The 23,159-nt window shown below is 45.7% G+C and overlaps 1 protein-coding gene across 2 annotated transcripts in view; it reads right to left on the bottom strand.

Moving 5' to 3' along the window:
- Nucleotides 1-22,886, bottom strand: part of LOC137352602 (long-chain fatty acid transport protein 2-like) — a 60,110-nt gene extending 37,224 nt beyond the window's left edge. The window contains exons 1-4 of one of the 2 annotated variants that reach the window (XM_068018305.1): nt 22,321-22,886; nt 12,428-12,637; nt 11,766-11,924; nt 8,803-8,927 (exon numbers count right to left, since the gene is read on the bottom strand). In XM_068018305.1, the coding sequence (XP_067874406.1) occupies nt 8,803-8,927; nt 11,766-11,924; nt 12,428-12,637; nt 22,321-22,795 (969 nt within the window). In that variant the 5' untranslated portion in view covers nt 22,796-22,886. The remainder of the gene's footprint in view (nt 1-8,802; nt 8,928-11,765; nt 11,925-12,427; nt 12,638-22,320) is intronic. The other variant, XM_068018304.1, reaches the window with a different exon arrangement.
- Nucleotides 22,887-23,159: the final 273 nt, after the last annotated feature.

Raw genomic sequence — 23,159 nt, 5'->3', positions numbered from 1 at the left:
ATCCAAGCAGAGAATGACTCCACCGAAGTTCAAGAATCCAGTAGCCCAATGGTGCGGCATCTCACTGTGAGGCCAGGCAGCTGCATGGTGTGTGCAAATCACAAAGGATGGTTTCCTAACTCAACTTGTTAATGAGGTAACAAGTGTCAACTGTTTGCCAGAAGCATTTAGCTCCAGACTTCATCCATGTAGATGTGAGCTGAAAGCCACAGGGGAGGCAAGAGTAACTGCCCTCGACATCAAATTGATCAAATAGTCCCATCAAAACCGAAGTGAAGGATGGTCAAGTGGAAAACCTTCCAATGGCAACAGTCAGACTTGATGAACAGGAATGCAATAGTTATAGGGGATTCAATTGTAAGGGGAGTAGATAGGCGTTTCTGTGGCCGCAAACGAGACTCCAGGATGGTATGTTGCCTCCCTGGTGCTAGGGTCAAGGATGTCTCTGAGCGGTTACAGGACATTCTGAAGGGGGAGGGTGAACAGCCAGTGGTCGTGGTATACATTGGTACAAACAACATGGGTAAAAAAAGGGATGAGGTCCTATAAGCAGAATATAGGGAGTTAGGAAGTAAGTTGAAAAGTAGGATCTCAGGATTACTACCAGTGCCACGCGCTAGTCAGAGTAGAAATAGCAGGATATATCGGATGAATATGTGGCTGAAGAGATGGTGTGAGGGGGAGGGTTTTGGATTCCTGGGACATTGGGATCGGTTCTGGGGAGGTGGGACCAGTACAAACTGGACGGGTTACACCTGGGCAGGACCGGGACTGATGTCCTGGGGGGAGTATTTGCTAGAGTGGTTGGGGAGGGTTTAAACTAAAATGGAAGGGGGATAGGGACCTTTGCAAGGAGTCAGAGGAGGGGGGATCAAAGACAAGAACAAAAGACAGTAAGAGGAATAAGAAAAGTGATAGGCAGAGAAATCGAGGGCCAGAATCAAACAGAGACACAGTGAAAAATAGTGGGAAGGGGACAAGTAATGTTAAAAAGACAAGCCTTAAGGCTTTGTGCCTTAATGCGCGGAGCATTCACAATAAAGTGGATGAATTAATCACGCAAATAGATGTAAACAGGTATGATATAGTCGGGATTACGGAGACATGGCTGCAAGGTGACCAGGGATGGGAAACGAACATCCAGAGGTATTCAGTATTTAGGCAGGACGGACAAAAAGTAAAAGGTGGTGGAGTTACATTGCTGGTTAAAGAGGAAATTAATGCAATAGTGAGGAAAGATATTAGCTCTGACGATGTGGAATCTGTATGGGTAGAGCTGAGAAACACTAAGGGGCAAAAAACGTTAGTGGGGGTTGTATATAAACCCCTGAACAGTAGTGGTGATGTTGGGAATGGCATTAAACAGGAAATTAGAGATGCAGGCGATAAAGGAACATCTGTAATTATGGGTGACTTTAATCTGCATATAGATTGGGCAAATCAAATTAGTCACAATACCGTAGAGGAGGAATTCTTGGAGTGTATACGGGATGGTTTTCTGGACCAATATGTTGAGGAACCAATTAGAGAACAGGTCATCCCAGACTGGGTATTGTGTAATGAGAGAGGAATAATTGACAATCTAGTGGTGTGAGACCCCTTGGGGACGAGCAACCATAATATGTTAGAATTCTTCATCAAGATGGAGAGTGACGTAGTTGATTCTGAGACAAGGGTCCTGAATCTTAGTGAAGGAAACTGCGAAGGTATGAGGTGCGAGTTGGCCATGACGGATTGGGAAACGTTACTTAAAGGGATGATGGTGGATAGGCAATGGCAAACATTTAAAGAGCACATGGATGAACTGCAACAATTGTTTATTCCTGTTTGGCGCAAAAGTAAAACGGGAAAGGTAGCCAAACCATGGCTCACAAGGAAAATTAGAGATAGCATTAGATCAAAGGAAGAGGCATATAAATTCACAAGAAAAAACAGACCTGAGTTTTGGGAGCAGTTTAGAATTCAGCAAAGGAGGACCAAGGGATTGATTAAGAAGGGGAAAATAGAGTACGAGAGTAAGCTTGCAGGGAACATAAAAACTGACTGTAAAAGTTTCTATAGGTATGTGAAGAGAAAAAGATTGGTGAAGACAAATGTAGGTCCCTTACAGTCAGAAACAGGGGAATTTATTATGGGGAATAAAGAAATGGCTGACGAAATAAATGCATACTTTGGTTCTGTCTTCACAAAGGAGGACGCAAATAACATACCAGAAATGTTGGGGAACACGGGGCTTAGTGAGAGGAGGGAACTGAAGGAAATCAGTATCAGTAGAGAAATAGTGTTGGGAAAATTGATGGGATTAAAGGCCGATAAATCCCCAGGGCCTGATGGTATGCATCCCAGAGTACTTAAGGAAGTGGCCCTAGAAATAGTGGATGCATTGGTGGTCATCTTCCAAGATTCTATAGACTCTGGAACAGTTCCTACAGATTGGAGGGTAGCAAATGTAACCCCACTATTTAAAAAGGGAGGTAGAGGGAAAGCAGAGAATTATAGACCAGTCAGCCTGACGTCAGTAGTGGGGAAAATCCTAGAGTCCATTATCGAAGATTTTATAGCAGAGCACTTAGAGAACAGTGGTAGAATCGGACAGAGTCAGCATGGATTTACGAAAGGGAAATCATGCTCGGCAAATCTACTAGAATTCTTCGAGGATGTAACGAGTAGAGTTGATGAGGGGGAGCCAGTGGATGTGGTTTATTTGGACTTGCAGAAGGCTTTCGACAAAGTCCCACATAAGAGATTAATGTGTAAAATTAAAATGCATGGGATTGGGGATAGTGTATTGCGATGGATAGAAAATTGGTTGGCAGACAGGAAACAAAGAGTAGGGATAAATGGGTCTCTTTCCAAATGGCAGGCAGTGACTAGTGGGGTACCACAGGGATCGGTGCGAGGACCCCAGCTATTCACAATATACAGTAATGATTTAGATGAGGGAACTAAATGTAATATCTTCAAATTTGCAGATGACACAAAACTGGGTGGGAGGGTGAGTTGTGAGGAGGATGCAGAGAGGCTTCAGGGTGATTTGGACAAGTTGAGTGAGTGGGCAAATGCAAGGCAGATGCAGTATAATGTGGATAAATATGAGGTTATCCACTTTGGTGGCAAAAACAGGAAGGCAGATTATTATCTGAATGGCTATAAACTGAGAGGGGGGAATATGCAGCGAGACCTGGGTGTTCTCGTACATAAGTCGCTGAAGGTAAGCATGCAGGTGCAACAGGCGGTAAAAAAGCCAAATGGTATGTTGGCCTTCATAGCGAGAGGATCCGAGTACAGGAGCAGGGATGTCTTTGTGCAATTATACAAGGCCTTGGTGAGGCCACACCTGGAATATTGTGTGCAGTTTTGGTCTCCTTATCTGAGGAAGGTTGTTCTTGCTATAGAGGGAGTGCAGCAAAGGTTTACCAGACTGATTCCTGGGATGGCGGGTCTGACGTATGAGGAGAGACTGAGTTCGTTAGGATTATATTCGCTGGAGTTCAGAAGAGTGAGGGGGGATCTCATAGAAACCTATAAAAGTCTAACAGGACTTGACAGGATAGATGCAGGAAGGATGTTCCCGATGGTGGGGGAGTCCAGAACCAGGGGTCATAGTCTAAGGATATGGGGTAAACCTTTCAGGACTGAGATGAGGAGAAATTTCTTCACCCAGAGAGTGGTGAGCCTGTGGAATTCGCTACCACAGAAAGCAATTGAGGCCAAAACATTGTATGCTTTCAAGAAGGAGTTAGATCTCGCTCTTGGGTCTAAAGGGATCAAAGGATATGGGGCGAAAGCGGGAACAAGTTTCTGAGTTGGATGATCAGCCATGATCATAATGAATGGCAGAGCAGGCTCGAAGGGCCGAATGGCCTACTCCTGCTCCTATTTTCTATGTTTCTATGTACAATTAGACATGGATAACATCCAAGCTTTGGTTCTCAAGGGACAGGGTAGCATTTGTGCCCATGTGGTGCCAGGCAACGGCAATATTGAATAAAAACAGAAAATGATGTTCCAGCATTTTCTGTTTTCATTTCAGATTTGCAGTAGAGGCCTGCTCAGGTCAGGAAAAAAGAACCCAACCCGAACCCGACCAAACCACAGCGGACCCGAGCCTGACCCGGCCAGAGTCCCTTCAATTTTGCTCTGAGCCCAACGTGACCCGAGCCCAACCTGACCATCTCTTTACTTACCTTCCGACTAGGAATCTCCACGAAGCTGCTGCGCATGTGTGATGACGTCATAGTGACATCACTCACTCACTGCGCAGACTCAGTTTCGTCCCGGACTCCCAGCTCAGCTAGGTTTTTTCTATTTTTACCAGCAGAGCACTTACCGCGTGTGTCCGGCCTGACCCAATCCGAGCACGACCTGGACTCAGCCCGACCCGAGCCCGAAAGCCGGACCCAGAAGTAGGGCCTGAACCGACCCAAATCTGACACATGTCGTCGGGTCCCATTGGGTTCGGGTCGGGTAGCAGGCCTTTAATTTGCAGTATTTTGTTTTTGGTAAGACTATGTTGAACAAGGACAAGCCCAGCTCCCTCCGCCTAATCCTCAATGGTATCATTATCACTGAGTACCCCAGCATTAACATCCTGGGGTCACCACTGACCAGAAGCTTAACTGGACCAGACACATCAACACCATGACTATAAGAGCAGAGCAGAGGCTGGGTACTCTACAATTACTAACTCACCTCCTCACCATTCAAAGCCTCTCCACTATCTACAACACAAGAGTGTGCTGCATCATTCACTGCTCACCTGCATGGCTGCAGGCACAAACAACACTCAAGAAACTTAACCCTATCCAGGATAAAGCAGTTTGCTGGGTAGGTAATATTTTGCGTCTGTCTTCACAGTAGAAGACACAAGTTCCATACCAGAAATAGGCAGTAAACTAGGAACTAAAAAGAATGAGGAAATTAAGGATATGGATATCAGCTGAGAAAAAGTATTGGACAAACATGAGGGACTAAAATCTGACAAGTCCCCAGGACCAGATGGCCTACATCCCAGGGTTCTAAAAGAGATAGCTGCAGAGATAGTGGATGCGCTGGCTATGATTTTCCAGAATTTCTTAGATTCAGGAATGGTCCCGTCAGATTGGAAGTTGGCAAATGTTGCATTGCTTTTCAAGAAAGGAAGTAGAGAGAAAACAGGGAACTACAGGCCAGTTAGCCTAACATCAATTGTTGGGAAGATGCAGGAAACTATTAAAGAAGTCTTAACATTGCACGTGGAAAAGCATAGTATGAGTAGAACAAGTCAGCATGGTTTTACTAAAGGGAGATCCTGTTTGACAAATTTATTAGAGTTTTTTGAAGATGTAACTAGTAGGGTCAATAAAGGGGAACTAGTAGATGTAGTATACCTGGATTTCCAAAAGGCATTCGATAAGGTGCCACATAAAAGATTAATAGGCAAGATAAGGGCTCATGGTGTTGGGGGTCATATATTAGCATAGATAGAGGATTGGTTAACAGACAGGAAGCAGAGAGTGAGCATAAGTGGGGGATTTTCAAGTTGGCAGGCAGTGAATAGTGGAGTGCTGCAAGGATCAGTGCTGGGTCCTCAGCTATTTACACTCTATATTAATGACTTGGATGAAGAAACAGAGAGTAATATTTCTAAGTTTGCTGATGATACAAAGCTCGGTAGAAAAGTAAACTGCGGGGAGGATGTATACAGGCTGCAAAGAGATATAAACAGGTTAAGTGAGTGGGCAACAAGATGGCAAATTGAGTATAATGTAGGGAAGTGTGAAGTTGTTCAATTTGGTCGTAAAAATTCAAAAGCAGAACATTTTTTAAAAGGTGTGAAACTGGTAAGTGTTGATGTTCAGAGAGACTTGGGTGTACTCGTACAAGGAACACACAAAGTTAACATGCAGGTACAGCAGGCTACTAGGAAGGCGAATGGCATGTTGACCTTTATTGCAAGGGGATTGGAGTACAGGAATAAAGAAGTCTTACTAAAACTGTACAGGACTTTGGTGAGACCGCACCTGGAATACTGTGTGCAGTTTTGGTCTCCACATTTAAGAAAGGATATACTTGCACTGGAGGCAGTGCAGCGAAGATTTACTAAATTGGTCCCTGGGATGAGGGGGTTGTCCTATGATGAGAGGCTGAGTAAATTGGGCCTATATTCTCTGGAGTTTAGAAGAATGAGAGGTGATCTGATTGAGACATACAAGATTCTGAAAGGGCTGGATAGGGTAGAAGCTGAGAGATTGTTCCCACTGTTCAGGGAATCTTGAACACGGGGACACAATATCAGGATAAGGGGCCGATCATTCAGGACTGAGATGAGGAGAAATTACTTCACTCAAAGGGTTGTGAATCTTTGGAATTCTCTATCCCAGAGGGTTGTGGATGCTCCATCATTGAATACATTTAAGGCTGGGATAGATAGATTTTTGGTCTTGCAGGGAATCAAGGGATATGGAGAGCGGGTGGGAAAGTGGAATTGAAGCCTAAGATCAGCCATGATCGTATTGAATGGTGGAGCAGGCTCGATGGGCCATGTGGTCTACTCCTGCTCCCTGTGCACTGCAGCCACAGTAGATACAATCTACACAACATACTGCAGCAACTCAAGTTTACTTTGATAATATCTCCTGACCCCAAGACCTCCAGCACCGAAAAGGACAAGAGCAGCAAAGTTATGGGAACACTTTCAAGTTCCCTTCCAAGTCACATGCCATCCTGATAAATACACATTCCTTAATTGCTCCTGGGCCAGAAGCCTTCCTCCCTAACAGCACTGAGTAAGCACCTTCAGCCCAGTCTACAGTAACTAAAGGAGCAGATCCAGTAACCTTCTCAGAGACTCTCAATCTGCCTTGCCAGTTGTGCCCACATCCAGAGAACAGGTTACAGGTACTGTACCCACCAAATGCCCTTTACCATAACCTAATAGCTTTGAGAAAACCTATTCTTGATTTGGGAATTACAAAGGTCTTTAGGTTTTAACAGCTGACTGTAGGAAAACCTGTTATCCCTTTCCCTCATTGGAATGGTGCTGAAGCTGGAATCACAGCTTCCCGCTCCTATAGGAGACAGATCCCACTGAAGTTTCTGGGATCAGGTCGTTTACAGTAAACAGGTGAGCATTCACACTGGCAGCAGTGCCCACCTGCTGGAGGAGGAAGAGACAAAAAGTGGCACTTGCCAGCTGCACCGAGGCAAGATAGAAGGACCAACATAAAACCTAGAATTAAGTTTGAAATCAACCCCCTTTATAAGACGCCAGATTCCACTCGGGCAGCCATTTATGTTTGGGAGTGTTGCAGGCTGTCACCCCAGTAGGCTCTGCTTACATTGGCTGGATTTTATATTTATGCCGCCGAAACCGGCAGTGGCCGTAAACAATGTTGGTCCGTCCGTGTGGGCCGTACTTCATGGAGCTGCGACAGATATTAAACGTGGCGGCTCATTTAAATGGCCGGGGTGGACTGCCCCTCCCCCTGATGTGGAGGGGGCGGGTGGTACGTCCCCGGCAATGGCATCAGGCCTCGAGCCCTACATTGCAATTTAAAATTTAAAGGGACATTGTTTTTAAAAAATTATATAACTTGATCCTGACCCTCTCCCAACCTCCCAATAGCCACAGAATTAAGAACCTGCCCTCTCCCTCCCACAAAACACTTACCTGGTGCACCTGACCTTATCCCCCCAAAGTTGATAAACTTTACCCCTTCCCACCATCCTCTAGACCAATCAAATCACTCTGATGCCGCTCCCTACCTCCCGCACAGAGAAACTCACCTGCTCCCCCATCACCCTCCTCCCCACCAGCGTTCCGCCTCAGATCTCCGGACGGGGATCCGAAGGCACAGGAGTGCCGGCCACCGGCACCAATATCGGAGCAGGACAGATGACGGGAATGCGTAAGTGATTAATTCATTTATTTTGCATTTTTTAAAAAATATGCAGATTTTGCTCCCGTCACCGAGCGGCTGGGGGCGGGAGGGCCACCACGAGGCCTCGCTGCCACTGGCAATATCTGGCCACACCTTCCTGGCATCGAGGCCCGTAGTGGGCCTCTGCCGGAGGCATTTTCTGGACCCCCTTAACTCAACCCCTGACATCAGGGTGTCTGTAAAATCCAGCCCATTGTTTCATTCAATCACACAGCAGATTGGGGGAAATGGGAGGAGCCCCAGGAACACTGCCAGGTGATGCCATCGAACTGACACCACCTCCTTTTCATTTGCCAGGCTCCCAGGACAGACAAAACCATCACCTTCCCCTCTCCCACAGGGAGACCTCGATTCTGCCTAGTCTGGCCAGTCTTCACCTGTGAGGATTATACTGCAGACCCCGAGAAACCTGGATGTCTACATATCCAACAGATACAATATAAAAAGGCAAAAAAGTTGATCATCAAATTGCACTGTGCAACAGCTGCATGCTTGGCTCAGAGCTCCACGACACTGAGAAATTCAGCATCAGCTATTGTACACGCTCTCTCAGTTCCAGAACATTATGAGGAACTCTAAACATGTTTTAACTCTGAACACTCAGACCGCAGGTGAAAATGTAATTTTTAATCTCCTACCTTCCAAACTCGCACAGCTGAATCGTGACAGTAACCAACAAGTCTTTATTGTAAAGGGATGTTGTGTGAAGTTTTTATGGAGTTTGGCTAGGAATCATTTTCTGTAGTTGAGGCAACATTTCGATGGACAAAGACTTCCTGCTCCTAATGACATGGTATTTCTGCTGATTTAATGTTCTCCCAATGATGGGACTACAGAACATGTGGACCCTGTCACATGATGAACATCTGTATTGATTTACCTTTGGAACAGTACAGATATACCGCAGCACCTCCCCAATATACTGGATAACAGTCACATTGTACTTTCGGCAGTCGTCCCAGAACTGGCTGGCAGAGAACTTACGACGCAAGATAACAGTTGCCCCTGTCACGAAAAAGGAATAAAATAGAAATAGGAATATTCTTCACTTTTCTGCATTTCCAAGTCATCCTAAAAAATGGGAGCTATGAAATTTAAAGTTTTTATTATTCATTTAATGGGATGTGGGCATCGCTGGCCAGGCCAGCATTTATTGCCCATCTCTAATTGCCCTCGAGAAGGTGGTGGTGAGCTGCCTTCTTGAACCGCTGCAGTCCATTTGGGGTAGGTATACCCACAGTGCTGTTAGGAAGGGAGTTCCAGGAATTTGACCCAGCGACAGTGAAGGAACGGCGATATAGTTCCAAGTCAGGATGGTGTGTGACTTGGATGGGAACTTTTAGGCGGTGGTGTTCCCAGTAGTAAAAATAGTTGCTTGTTAAGGACAGCCCAGGCTATTAGGCTTTGGTTCTTGACACAAATGAGATCCTGAGTTATTTGAAATGCACCAGGATAGGTGGGTGAGATGGGTGAGATGAGTGAGGTGGGAGAGGTAGGCAAGGTGGGTGAGGTGGGTGAGGTGGTGAGATGAGTGAGGTGAGCGAGGTGGTGAGATGAGTGAGGTGGGCGAGGTGGTGAGATGAGTGAGGTGGACGAGGTGGGTGAGGTGGGTCAAAGCTCTTCTGCAGCCTCCAATGGTTACTCTGTTACTAACCTTTTGACATTAGATATTTCGGAATTTCCAGGTCTGGTGTGTGGACAGAAAATGTTTCAGCTCTGACTATTAGACCACTGACATGTTTATTCATGAACAATCCTTAGGGGCATCACTACTCTATATTAAAAATGAAATGTCTGTACTCATCGCCTGTCTTTATCCATTACAAATTTCTACATTCACATTTACAATGGAAAGTGCTTATGTAAACTTGTCACACTGTAATTGGCCTCTCCTTCCACTGGAGGCACTGCACCATGTGGACATGGGAATTTGTAATGAAATATAAAGATAAGGACTTTAAAATAAGGTCTGAACTATGTCTGTGTGCCCTGGTCATGTTATCCCTTGCCCCGTAACCATGCTTCACCCGAACACCATACTGGAGCCCTGATTTTAACTTGCAGCAAGATTTGGATGGATGGGGATAGGGTGGGCACTCCCTCAACCCTGGCACTCAGAGCCAGGGGCATTTTAAATCTGGGCCTCATCTGCATGCTGCCAATCAGCTTTCTACCCGGAATGGCCGGGAGATGGCAGCTGTATGGCAGGAGAGAGCAGAAGGTTAGGCGGCAGGAGGACTCCAGCCTACACCAAGGGAAGCCTTCACTATCAACAAGGTAAATTGCTGGGGGTGCAGGTGAAAACTGAAGATGTTGGATCTAGGCAGGACATCAGTAGGTGAGTTGCCCAGCTGGTTTTAACTGCCCACCCGCTCGGTTTCACATCTTTAGGGCAGGATTTTCAGGCCCTGCCAAGGTCAGGAACGGAGGAGGACAGGACCTGAAAACACCGGAACCAGCCAGCATGCCAGTTTCCTGACCCTGTTCCTGGCATCGGCCAGATCAACTGCCTGGAGGCAGAACCCAGCGGTAGGCCAGGAGCCAGTGTTCAGGGAGGCCTACAGGCCCTGCCTGCCGGGTGCAGCTAAAGGCCGCCCTGTAGAGGGATTCTCCCCACCATCTGACCCCACATACAGTGGTGGCCTGACTGCTGAATCTGTTTTTTAATTACATTTTATTAGAGGTTGGGAAGGTGCCTCCATGTTGAAATGCCCTTAATTACTTTACTGCTGCTCCTCTGAAACTGGAAGGCTTCTGATTGGCCCTCCAGCTTTGAGAGCCACTTGCTGCCCTTACTTGGACAGGAAACCTGTCTCCATGCCGATTAAGGGGCCGCCCCTGTCAAAATTCCAACGAGTTACTGTTTCTTGCCGCCAAAGTGAAAATTCAGCCCTCAGTCTCAACTCCACGTGTACAGAGCTACAGCAGATTAACATATTAGTTAAAATCAAGTCTCCTTCAGACATAAAGTGTGCGAAGGAAGGACAGTGTGAAGTCTTAAAGAGAGGTTGAGATCCACCAAGAAATTATATTAGAGAGAATGTATTTATACTCAATCAATGGACGGACCTGAAAAGTACATTGCTGTGGGAATTCTGACATCTCTTGCACACTTCAGCAGCAGACACTAGGAGAACTGCCAGGAAAAAAGCACCTTTGAAGCCTTTCACACCATTTCTCCAGGATTCTACCAAATCACAGCTGGAGATGAGGTGCAGAGAATATCCAGGCAATTTCAGGGCCATTTTACAGGGTCCCGACATGCAGACAGGAAAATATCTTCACATTCTTGCTCTTTAATCTTGAACTGTTTGTCAGAGTTTTCTGGACCCTCCCTTTTGCCTCTTTCCTTTCTTACACTGGGTCTCTCTTGGGTATAGGATACAGGCAATTCATTCTCCATCTCTCTCTTTATCCTTAATTTCTGGCAGTTTCTGTAGCAGCTGTTAGCACCTAGGAAACTCCAGCCGGTAAATTATACAAAGAGCTTTAGTTTTTCCTATATTCTAAGGCCCCATTGGCTGATAAGTTATCACTTTTTAATCATATATTGAACAATGCCCCTCGGGATATCAAACCACTGGCCGCTGGGATTATTATTAACAGAGACGCTTCACACACTTTACTCGAGACCAAGGGCTTATTTTCATACACTCATTTTTCTTTCTCCACCTTTTCTTTTGCAGGTAGTTTCAGACCCTCCCACTTCCAGCAGCTGAGGTGGGGGGAGGGGAGCGGAGGGTGCAGGAAGAGAAGCAAGGAATAGAATGTTAGGTCAGACCGTACCAGGGAGAGCGAGCAGGATTAAAGTAGTTAAGAGTGAGTTTACATGCAGGGTCGTACCGAGATAAATGCACCCACAGATTCCAATCAAGAAGCCAGCACTGTGGTAAAGAGGCAGGGTGGTGTATATAACATCGTTACTGAGGAGTCCACACCCTACAGTGAAGCAGGCAATATTTTGTACTCGAACATGAGTGATGATGGCAGCCTTAGGCAAACCTATAAACCAAAAAAGCAGAAATCAGGTAATGACCATCCAAAACCTACCAGGCCTCTCATTTAAATCTTCCCATCTACTGAATAAACCTTCCCTGTACAAACAGGTGGAATATAAAGCAATGCTAATGATTCATCACAATGTAACAAAGATTCAAATAAAAGGGTTAACGCATTGTGCGTTGCAGCACCCCAGTTTAACAAAGCACTACAGTCTCACTGTGCACCTCAACAAGCCAGTGTAAGAGAGCTGCAGCATTACTGTTCCAACTCAGTAACACTCCAGTATAAGAGGGAGCTACAGGATCAATTTATCACCCCTGTTAAAACATATCCAAATAATATTTTTTTAAACCTGAGCTTTGGTGATGTTGCAAAAATGGTCTAAGTTACAATGACATGAAAGAAACAAGTGAAAAATTTACAGTAAGAATACAACATGTGCATTTCAGACAGCAGTATAATCAGGCAGATTACATCCAGTTTAAGCTGTGATACCTCTATACCTGTTGTTCCTGAGGTGTAAATATAGACGAAAGGACTGTTGGAGGTAATATGTGACCTTAGAGATGGAGGTAACGGCTGGTCAGATGCAGCTTGGATTTTATCATTCAGGTTTTCAATGCCTTCTGTGGTGCATTTGTCATCCAGAATGAAAACACTGACATTGTCCTCTCTTAGACAGGGCAACACCTCCTCCACTGAGCTCCTCAGATCTGTCAAATAGACAATAATAAAGCAGGGAATTTAAATTGAGATCTGCTGAGAATAGTTTAACATTAATAATTTGCCTATCCCAAGTGTAACACAGGAAATGTGATGCACACAGGAAGCGCATGCAATGCATCTTTTTATAGCTCTATATTTTATATTAAAAAATGTTCAATCTGCATCACACTTTAAAGCAGTCCCTCTATCTGCCACACATCACTGCAAACTCCTTTCAATAGTTGTGTTGTTATCCAATCCAACAGCAGCGTTATAAATAAAAGCAAAATACTGCGGATGCTGGACATTTGAAATAAAAACAGAAAGTGATGGAAATACTCAGCAGGTCTGGCAGCATGTGTGGGGAGAGAAACAGAGTTAACGTTTCAGGTCAGTGACCCTTCATCAGAACAAAGCATTATAAAGTTTGTGGATGATATAAAACTTGGCAATGTAGTCAATGGTGATGAGGATAGCTGTAGACTTCAGGATGACACAGGTGGAATGGACAGAGCACAGAGTAGATGGAGTTCAGTGGAAATTGTGAAATGATGCATTTTAGGACTAATGTGGAAAGACAGTATACTATAAATGGTTGATAGGTAAATTGGCCATTGTAAATTGCCCCTAGTGTAGGTAGGTGGTAGGAGAATGGTGAGGATGTGGGATTAATGTAGGATTAGTATAAATGGGTGGTTGTTGGTCAGCACAGACTCGGTGGGCCGAAGGGCCTGTTTCAGTGCCGTATTTATAAATAAAATTTAAAAATAAATAAATCAATAAAATATAAATGGTATGATTTTGAAGAGAGCAGAAAGATCTTGATTTCCAAATACACAAATCCATTAAAGTTAGTACAGCAGTTGATAAGGTGGTTAAAAAAGCCTACGGGTTACTTGGGTTTATAAATAGAGGAACAGAATATAAAAGCAAAGAGTTCATGCTAAATCTTTATAGTTATAAAAGTTAGTTATATAAGTTAGGACTCTTTTCCTTGGAGAAGAGAAGGCTGAGAGGTGATTTGATAGAGGTATTCAAAATCATGAGGAGCCTGGACAGAGCAGATAGAGAGAAACTGTTCCCACTCGTGAAAGGATCGAGAACGAGAGGGCACAGATTTAAAGTATTTGATAAGAGAAGCAAAAGTGACATGAGGAAAAACTTTTTCATGCAGCGAGTGGTTAAGGTCTGGAATGCACTGCCTGAGAACATGGTGGAGGCAGGTTCAATTGAAGCATTTAAAAGGGAATTATACAGTTATATGAAGAGGAAGAATGTGCAGGGTTATGGGGAGAAGGCAGGGGAATGGAACTGAGGGAGTTGCTCTTTCAGAGATCCAGTGCGGACACGATGGGTCGAATGGCCTCTTTCTGCACTGTAACAGTTCTGTGATTCTGAATCACTGGTTAGGCTTCAGCTGGAATATTGTGGACAATTCTGGGGACCACATTTCAAGAAAGATATAAAGGCCTTGGAAAGGATTGAGAGGAGGTTTACCAGGATGTTATCAGGGATGAGGGACTTCAGTTACGAGGAGAGGTTGGAAAGTTAGGACTGATCTCCTTGGATGGTTAAGAGAGGTTTTCAAGATGAGAAGTTTTGATAAAGTTGATATTCCCTCTGGCGAGTGGGTCAATAACTAAAGATCATGGATTCAAAATCATTAGCAAAAGATCTAGAGTGTAAATGAGGATACATTTTTTCACTCAGAGTTTTTGGGCTCAGAAACGCTCTACCTGCAAAGATGGTGGAAGCTGACCCCATAAATAATTTTAAAAGGGAGTTGGACAGGTACTTAAGGATGAGGGACTTGCAGCGTTACAGAGAAAAAGTGGGGATGTGAGACTAAGCACGACTGTTCTTTCAAAGAGCCAGCACAGGCACGATGGGCTGAATGGCCTGCTTCTGTGCTGTAAGTTTCTACTATTCTACTGCAAGTTCCATCTTGATATCTGAAAATGTTAGTGATAGAGTTGTCAGATAATTCCATGAGAAATTATTTTAATAGATATATTTCGCAATTAATGTGGCTGTTTAGGCACAAGTTGTCACAGGTTTAAGAGTCCTGGGCTGAAGGAATTGTGAACAGAGCTCTGCTGCTGAGCATGCACTGAGTGGTTAACAGTGTACAGCATTTCCGATGCAACTGACAGGCAGTTCAGGAAAATTCCAGACACAGAGAAAGAGAGGGATGATATAGAGTCATAGAGTTGTACAGCATAGAAACAGGCCCTTCGGCCCACTGCGTCCATGCCGACCATAATGCCTATCTATACTAATCCCACCTGCCTGCATTAATTCCATATCCCTCTATGCCTTGCTCATTCAAGTACCAGTCCAGATGCCTCTTAAATGTCGCTACTGTTCCTGCCTCCACCACCTCCTCAGGCAGCTCATTCCAGAAACCCACTATTCTTTGTGTGAAAAATTTACCCCTTTGATCCCCTTTAAACCTCCTCCCTCTCACCTTAAATCTATGCCCTCCAGTTTTAGTCACCCCTACCATGGGAAACAGACTCTGGCTATCTACCCTATCTATGCCTCTCATAATTTTATATACCTCTATCATGTCCCCTCTCGGCCTCCTTCGCTCCAGGGAAAACAGACCCAGCCTATCCAATCTCTCTTTATAACCTTGGCCCTCCAAACCAGGCAACATCCTTGTGAATCTTTTCTGCACCCTCTCTAGCTTAATCACATCTTTCCTGTAGTGCGGCCACCAGAACTGCACACAGTACTCCAAATGCGGCCTAACCAACATTATGTACAACTGTAACAGGACGTCTCAACTCTTGTACTCAATGCCTCGGCCGAAGAAGGCAAGCATGCCATATGCCTTCTTCACCACCCTGTCTACCTGTGTTGCTACTTTCAGGGAACTATGTACTTACACCCCAAGGTGTCTCTGCTCAACAACACTCCCCAGGGCCCTGCCATTCACTGTATATGTCCTGCCCTGGTTTAACTTCCCAAAATGCATCACTTCACACTTGTCTGCGTTAAATTCCATTTGCCAATCCCTTGCCCACTTTCCCAGTTGATCTATATCCTGTTGTAACCTTAGACAACCTTCTTCACTGTCCACTATACCACCAATTTTGGTGTTATCTGCAAACTTACTAATCATGCCTCCTACATTCACATCCAAGTCATTAATATATATGACAAACAACAGAGGGCCCAGCACCGATCCCTGCGACACACCACTGATCACCGGCCTCCAATCTGAAAAACAACCCTCCACTACCACCCTCTGCCTCCTACCACCAAGCCAGTTTTGTATCCAATTTGCTAGCTCACCCTGGATCCTATGTTCTCGAACCTTCTGGACCAGCCTACCATGCGGGACCTTGTCAAAGGCCTTGCTAAAGTCCATGTAGACAACGTCCATCGCCCTGCCCTCGTCAATCCTCTTGGACACCTCCTCGAAAAACTCAATTAAATTTGTGAGACATGATTTCCCACACACAAAGCCATGCTGACTATCCCTAATCAGACCATGCCTTTCCAGATGCATATAAATCCTGTCTCTCAGAATCCCTTCCAATAACTTTCCCACCACTGATGTAAGGCTCACCAGCCTGTAGTTCCCTGGCTTATCCCTGCTGCCCTTCTTAAATAAAGGCACAACATTAGCTATCCTCCAGTCTTCCGGTACCTCACCCGTGGCTAACGATGATACAGAAATCTCTGCCAGGGCCCCAGCAATCTCCTCCCTTGCTTCCCAGAGCATCCTAGGATACACCTGGTCAGGCCCTGGGGATTTATCCACCTTAATGCGCTTCAAAACCTCCTACACCACCTCCTTTGTAATGTTGATATGCTCCAGGATATCGCTGTCCCCACCCTTGAACTCACTAGCTTCCATGGCCTTCTCCACGGTAAATACGGACGAGAAATATTCATTTAAGACCTTGCCCATTTCCCGTGGCTCCACACATAGATTACCACACTGATCCTTAAGGGGGCCTACTCTCTCCCTAGCTACCCTTTTACTCTTTTTGCTGCAGTGTTCCAGTGAACATCAACGCAAGCTCGAGGAACAGCATCTCATCTACTGATTAGGCACACTACAGCCTGCCGGACTGAACATTGAGTTCAATAATTTCAGAGCATGACAGCCCCCCACTTTACTTTCATTTTTAGTTATTTTTTCTTCCTTCTTTTTTACATTCCTTTTTACATTTTTTACAATCTTTTTTTGCATTTATTTCATTTCATCTTAGTTTGTTCAGTTTGCTTACCCACTGTTTTTTTCAGGTTGTTTTTCTTCAGGTTTGCACTTGCTGCTGTTCAATATTCAGTATATTCACACCTAATCTGTACTAATGCTTTGTCTTTCAACACACCATTAACATATTGTTTGCCTTTTCTCCGTGACCTTTTGGTCAGCTATGTGGCCTGGTCCAATCTGCACCTTCTCCTTTGTTATCTCTTGCCCAACCCCCACCTCACTTGTTTATAATCTGTGACTTTTCTAATATTTGTCAGTTCCGAAGAAGGGTCACTGACCCGAAACGTTAACTCTGCTTCTCTTTCCACAGATGCTGCCAGACCTGCTGAGTGAATCCAGCATTTCTTGTTTTTGTTTCAGATTTCCAGCATCCGCAGTATTTTGCTTTTATTTTAGTGTTTAATTCACTGCCACTTCTCTTCCAGGAATGCCTACCTTGAAGAAGTTCTGCTCTTCTCTCCGACGGGATTTTCGTTTGTCTCTTTTGCCTTGTTCACCTTCATTGCTTTCTATTTCCCTCCTGGTGTTTGATAAGGTATCTACCAAAACTCGTTTTCACAGCCACATCTCCTTCCTCAGTGACTGTCTCCGGCTCCGACTGATTCCACGTGGATTCCAACTGCAGTTTCACCCATCATGCTTTGAAACCACCCAGGATCACAGGTATCTCCGAGAAATACAACGTTCCTCGGACTGCTACTCTCGCCGCATCCTGAGATCCACACTCAGTGCAATGCGCCGCCATATGCACACACTGAACCTCTCTCTCCAGCAGCACCGCCTCACCTTATCTCAAAGCTGTTCTACTCCACAGTTTCATTTCATCTTTCATCTCATCCGACGCATTAACAAAAAACTTTTTTTCTTCCTTTCAGGTGTTAAGGAACGCAAGCTCCAGCAGCTGTTGGGGACTAATGCCCCTCCAGATCCTCCTTCCGCTTCACTTCCCTCTGACCCCACCCCTTCTGATCTGACCCCTTGCCGTGTATTCACTATACCCTCTGACCTCCCCCTCTCTGATGCTGAGCGTTCTGTACTCAGCAAAGGTCTCAGTTTTATCCCCTTACGCCCCCACCTCAATGAATTTCGCGCTCGGCATGACGTTGAGCTCTTCTTCCGTCGCCTCCGCCTCCGGGCTCACTTCTTCGACCAGGAGTCCTCCCCCCGACCAGCAGACCCATTCACCCGCCTCCAGCATTCTCCCTCTACCTGGACCCCTCACCCTGGCCTCTTACCCGCTCTTGATCTCTTCATTGAAAACTGTCGGCGAGACATTGGTCGTCTCAATTTCTCTGCCCCCCTCACTCACTCTAACCTGTCCCCCTCTGAACTTGAGGCACTCCGTTCTCTCAGGTCTAACCCTGACATGGTCATCAAACCTGCAGACAAGGGTGGTGCTGTTGTTGTATGGCGTACCGACCTCTACCTTGCAGAAGCTCAACGCCAACTCACAGACACCTCTTCCTACCTCCCTCTGGACCATGACCCCACCACCGAACATCAAGCCACCGTCCAAAGGACTGTCACTGACCTCATCTCCTCTGGAGATCTTCCCTCTACAGCTTCCAACCTCATAGTCCCGCAACCCCGGACAGCCCGCTTCTACCTCCTTCCCAAAATCCACAAACGGGACTGTCCCGGCAGACCCATTGTGTCAGCCTGCTCCTGCCCAACTGAACTTATTTCTTCGTATCTTGACTTTATCTTTTCTCCGCTGGTCCAGTCTCTTCCCACCTACATCCGTGACTCTTCTGACGCCCTACGTCATTTTGACAATTTCCAGTTTCCTGGTCCCAACCGCCTCCTCTTCACTATGGACGTCCAATCGCTCCACACCTCCATCCCCCACCAGGATGGTTTGAGGGCTCTCCGCTTCTTCCTGGAACAGAGGCCCAACCAGTCCCCATCCACCACCACCCTCTTCTGCCTGGCTGAACTTGTTCTCACATTGAACAACTTCTCCTTCAACTCCATGCATTTCCTTCAAGTAAAAGGTGTCGCTATGGGTACCCGCATGGGTCCTAGTTATGCCTGTCTTTTTGTGGGATATGTCGAGCATTCTTTGTTCCAGTCCTACTCAGGTCCCCTCCCCCAACTCTTTTTCCGGTACATTGATGACTGTATCGGTGCCGTTTCCTGCTCCCGCCCCGAACTAGAAAACTTGATCAACTTTGCTTCCAATTTCCACCCTTCTCTCACCTTTACATGGTCCATCTCTGACACTTCCCTTCCCTTCCTCGACTTCTCTGTCTCCATCTCTGGGGATAGGTTGTCTACCAATATCCATTATAAGCCCACTGACTCCCACAGCTACCTCGACTACACTTCTTCACACCCTACCTCATGTAAGGACTCCATTCCATTCTCCCAGTTTCTCCGTCTCCGACGCATCTGCTCTGATGATGCTACCTTCCATGACGGTGCTTCTGATATGACCTCCTTTTTCCTCAACCGAGGATTTCCCCCCACTGTGGTTGACAGGGCCCTCAACCGTGTCCGACCCATTCCCCGCACCTCTACCCTCACCCCTTCCCCTCCCTCCCAGAACCGTGACAGGGTTCCCCTTGTCCTCACTTTTCATCCCACCAGCCTCCATATCCAAAGGATCATCCTCCGCCATTTTCGTCACCTCCAGTGTGATGCCACTACCAGTCGCATCTTCCCCTCCCTTCCCCTGTCAGCATTCCGAAGGGATCGTTCCCTCCGCGACACCCTGGTCCACTCCTCCATTACCCCCACCACCTCGTCCCCGTCCCAGGGCACCTTCCCTTGCAATCGCAGGAGGTGTAATACCTGCCCATTTACCTCCTCTCTCCTCACTATCCCAGGCCCCAAACACTCCTTTCAGGTGAAGCAGCGATTTACTTGTACTTCTTTCAATGTAGTATACTGTATTCGCTGCTCACAGTGTGGTCTCCTCTACATTGGGGAGACCAAGTGCAGACTGGGTGACCGCTTTGCGGAACATCTCCGCTCAGTCCGCAAGCAGGACCCTGAGCTTCCGGTTGCTTGCCATTTCAACACTCCCCCCTGCTCTCATGCTCACATCTCTGTCCTGGGATTGCTGCAGTGTTCCAGTGAACATCAACGCAAGCTCGAGGAACAGCATCTCATCTATCGATTAGGCACACTACAGCCTGCTGGACTGAACATTGAGTTCAATAATTTCAGAGCATGACAGCCCCCCACTTTACTTTCATTTTTAGTCATTTTTAGTTATTTTTTCTTCCTTCTTTTTTACATTCCTTTTTACATTTTTTACAATCTTTTTTTGCATTTATTTCATTTCATCTTAGTTTGTTCAGTTTGCTTACCCACTGTTTTTTTCAGGTTGTTTTTTTCAGGTTTGCACTTGCTGCTGTTCAATATTCAGTATATTCACACCTAATCTGTACTAATGCTTTGTCTTTCAACACACCATTAACATATTGTTTGCCTTTTCTCCGTGACCTTTTGGTCAGCTATGTGGCCTGGTCCAATCTGCACCTTCTCCTTTGTTATCTCTTGCCCCACCCCCACCTCACTTGTTTATAATCTGTGACTTTTCTAATATTTGTCAGTTCCGAAGAAGGGTCACTGACCCGAAACGTTAACTCTGCTTCTCTTTCCACAGATGCTGCCAGACCTGCTGAGTGATTCCAGCATTTCTTGTTTTTGTTTCAGATTTCCAGCATCCGCAGTATTTTGCTTTTATTACCCTTTTACTCTTAATATACTTATAGAATCTTTTAGGATTCTCCTTTATCTTATCTGCCAGGGAAATCTCATGGCCCCTTTTCACCCTCCTAATTTCCTCCTTAAGTGTACTACTACATCCCCTATACTCTTTGAGGGACTCGCTTGATCCCAGCTGCCTATACCTGACATATGCCTCCTTCTTAGTCCTGACCAGACCCTCAATATCCCTCGTCAACCAAGGTTCCCTAAACTTGCCAGCCTTGCCCTTCCATCTAACAGGAACATGCCGCCCCTGAACTCTTCTTATCTCACTTTTAAAAGCCTCCCACTTGCCAGACGTCCCTTTACCTGTAAACAGCCTCTCCCATTCAACTTTTGAGAATTCTTGGCTGATGCCATCGAAATTAGCCTTCCCCGAATATAGGACTTCAATCTGAGGACCAGTCCTATCCTTTTCCATAACTATCTTGAAGCTAATAGAGTTATGGTCACTGGTCCCAAAGTGCTCCCCCACTGACACATCAACCACCTGCCCAGTCTCATTTCCCAAGAGGAGGTCGAGTGTAGCCCCTTCTTTAGTAGGGCCATCCACATACTGCTTCAGAAAACTATCCTGGACACACTTAACAAATTCTTCCCCATCTGATCCCTTAGCACTGAGGCAGTCCCAGTCAATATTACAGAAGTTAATGATTTGGCCTCCACTGCCTTCTGCGGTAGAGAATTCCACAGGTTAACCACTCTCTGAGTGAAGAAATTTCTCCTCATCTCGGTTCTAAATGGCATACCCCGTATCCTGAGACTGTGACCCCTGGTTCTGACTCCCCAGCCATCAGGAACATCCTCCCTGCATCTAGCCTGTCTAGTTCTGTTAGAATTTTATAGGTTTCCATGAGATCCCCTCTCATTCTTCTAAACTCTAGTGAGTATAGGCCTAGTCGACCCAATCTCTCCTCATACGTCAATCCTGCCATCCCAGGAATCAGCCTAGTAAATCGTCTTTTCACTCCCTGTATAGCAAGAACATCCTTCCTCAGATAAGGAGACCAAAACTGCACACAATACCCCAGATATGATCTCACCAAGGCCCTGTATAACACCCTCTCTGTACTAACACTTCGTCTTTCAGCACACCATTAACATACCATTTGCCTTTGCTCCATGACCTTCTGGTCAGTTATTCTCTGTGACCCTGTCCTGTCAACACCTTCCCTTTGTTATCTCTTGCCCCACCCCCACTTTATTTGCTTAAAACCTATCACGTTTCTAATATTTGCCAGTTCTGATGAAGGGTCACTGACCTGAAACGTTAACTCTGTTTCTCTCTCCACAGAAGCTGTCAGACCTGCTGAGTATTTCCAGCACTTTCTGTTTTTATTTCAGATTTCCAGCATCTGCAGTATTTTGCTTTTCTATTAAGTTTGCTCACTAGTCTGTTGTGTGACGGTGTCAAACACCTTTGTCCATGTACACAAGCATTACTCTCATCAACTCTCTCTGTTACCTCTTTTAAAAACTCCAGCAAGTTAATTAAACTGTCTCACTCTCATCTGCCCCACTGTTTAGACCTGGATCACCTGTGTCACTCTGCCCCTGCTCCACTCCTACAGGAATGTGTCTATGTTATCAGATGGTACAAGGTACAAGAATGAGCAGAGTTTGGAATCCTCGGGGCCCTGCAGACACCAACAGCTGGAAACGGCCGCGACTTTTTCAATGTTGTAATTTTCTGTAAGAAATCTGAAACATGAGATATTTAAGAGTTTGACTGCGCCTCACCTGAAGCTGTGATCAGCACCTGAGCTGCACTGCTCTGCAAACAGTGAAGCAGGGATTTGCCTCTGATGTTGTAGTTGAGAAAAGCAACAGCGCAGCCCAGTTTAGCGAGTGCGAGAGACAGAGCCACAAACAGGGGCTCATTTCCCACTAAAATGGCCACACAATCCCCCTGCTTCAGCTCAGCCTGAGCCTGGAGAACCCTCGCCAGCTTGTTACTGTATCTGTCCAGCTCACTGTAGCTCAGCACTTGCCCCTCGAACACCAGGAAGGCTTTGTTAGGGTATTTCTGCACTTTTTGCAGGAAGATGTCCAATATAGTGACGGGTGGCCTCTCCTTCATGTAAATTCGCAGTTTGAAGTTGAGGTAAAACATTCTGATCATAAATCTCAGGTCCTGCCACAAGTAGGGGAAGCAGGTCCTGAGCAGGAGTGCGGAGATCAGAGAAGCGGCCAAGAGGCTGATAGAGATAGACATTGCTAGCGATTGCAGCCACACTCACAACTGAACATGGAAGTAGTTTGAGAGTTTGACCTGTTCCGGAATGGGCGGAGTGTTCACATTGATGTTTGTGAATCAGTGAAACAAAGAGCAAAGTCCTCGCCACGGTCAGTCATTTACCAGCTGGAGGTCATTATTCCCATGCAGATTGTTGATATATATCAATATTTATTTATATTTTGGTTCCATCCACAGGGACTTCAACCCTGTTTTTTGTGAATGGTTAACGAATAAACAATGAATAAAGTACACAGGACACAGAATTCCACAATCTAGTGCGAATTACCTGGTGGAAATTAATAAACAAGGCAGCTCTCAGTGTAAACAGAGGACACAGAAA

Source organism: Heterodontus francisci, chromosome 38, assembly GCF_036365525.1.
Source record: "Heterodontus francisci isolate sHetFra1 chromosome 38, sHetFra1.hap1, whole genome shotgun sequence".
NCBI lineage: Eukaryota > Metazoa > Chordata > Chondrichthyes > Heterodontiformes > Heterodontidae > Heterodontus > Heterodontus francisci.
Note: the sequence above shows the minus strand (reverse complement) of the source record. Positions and strands in the feature narration are given on the sequence as shown.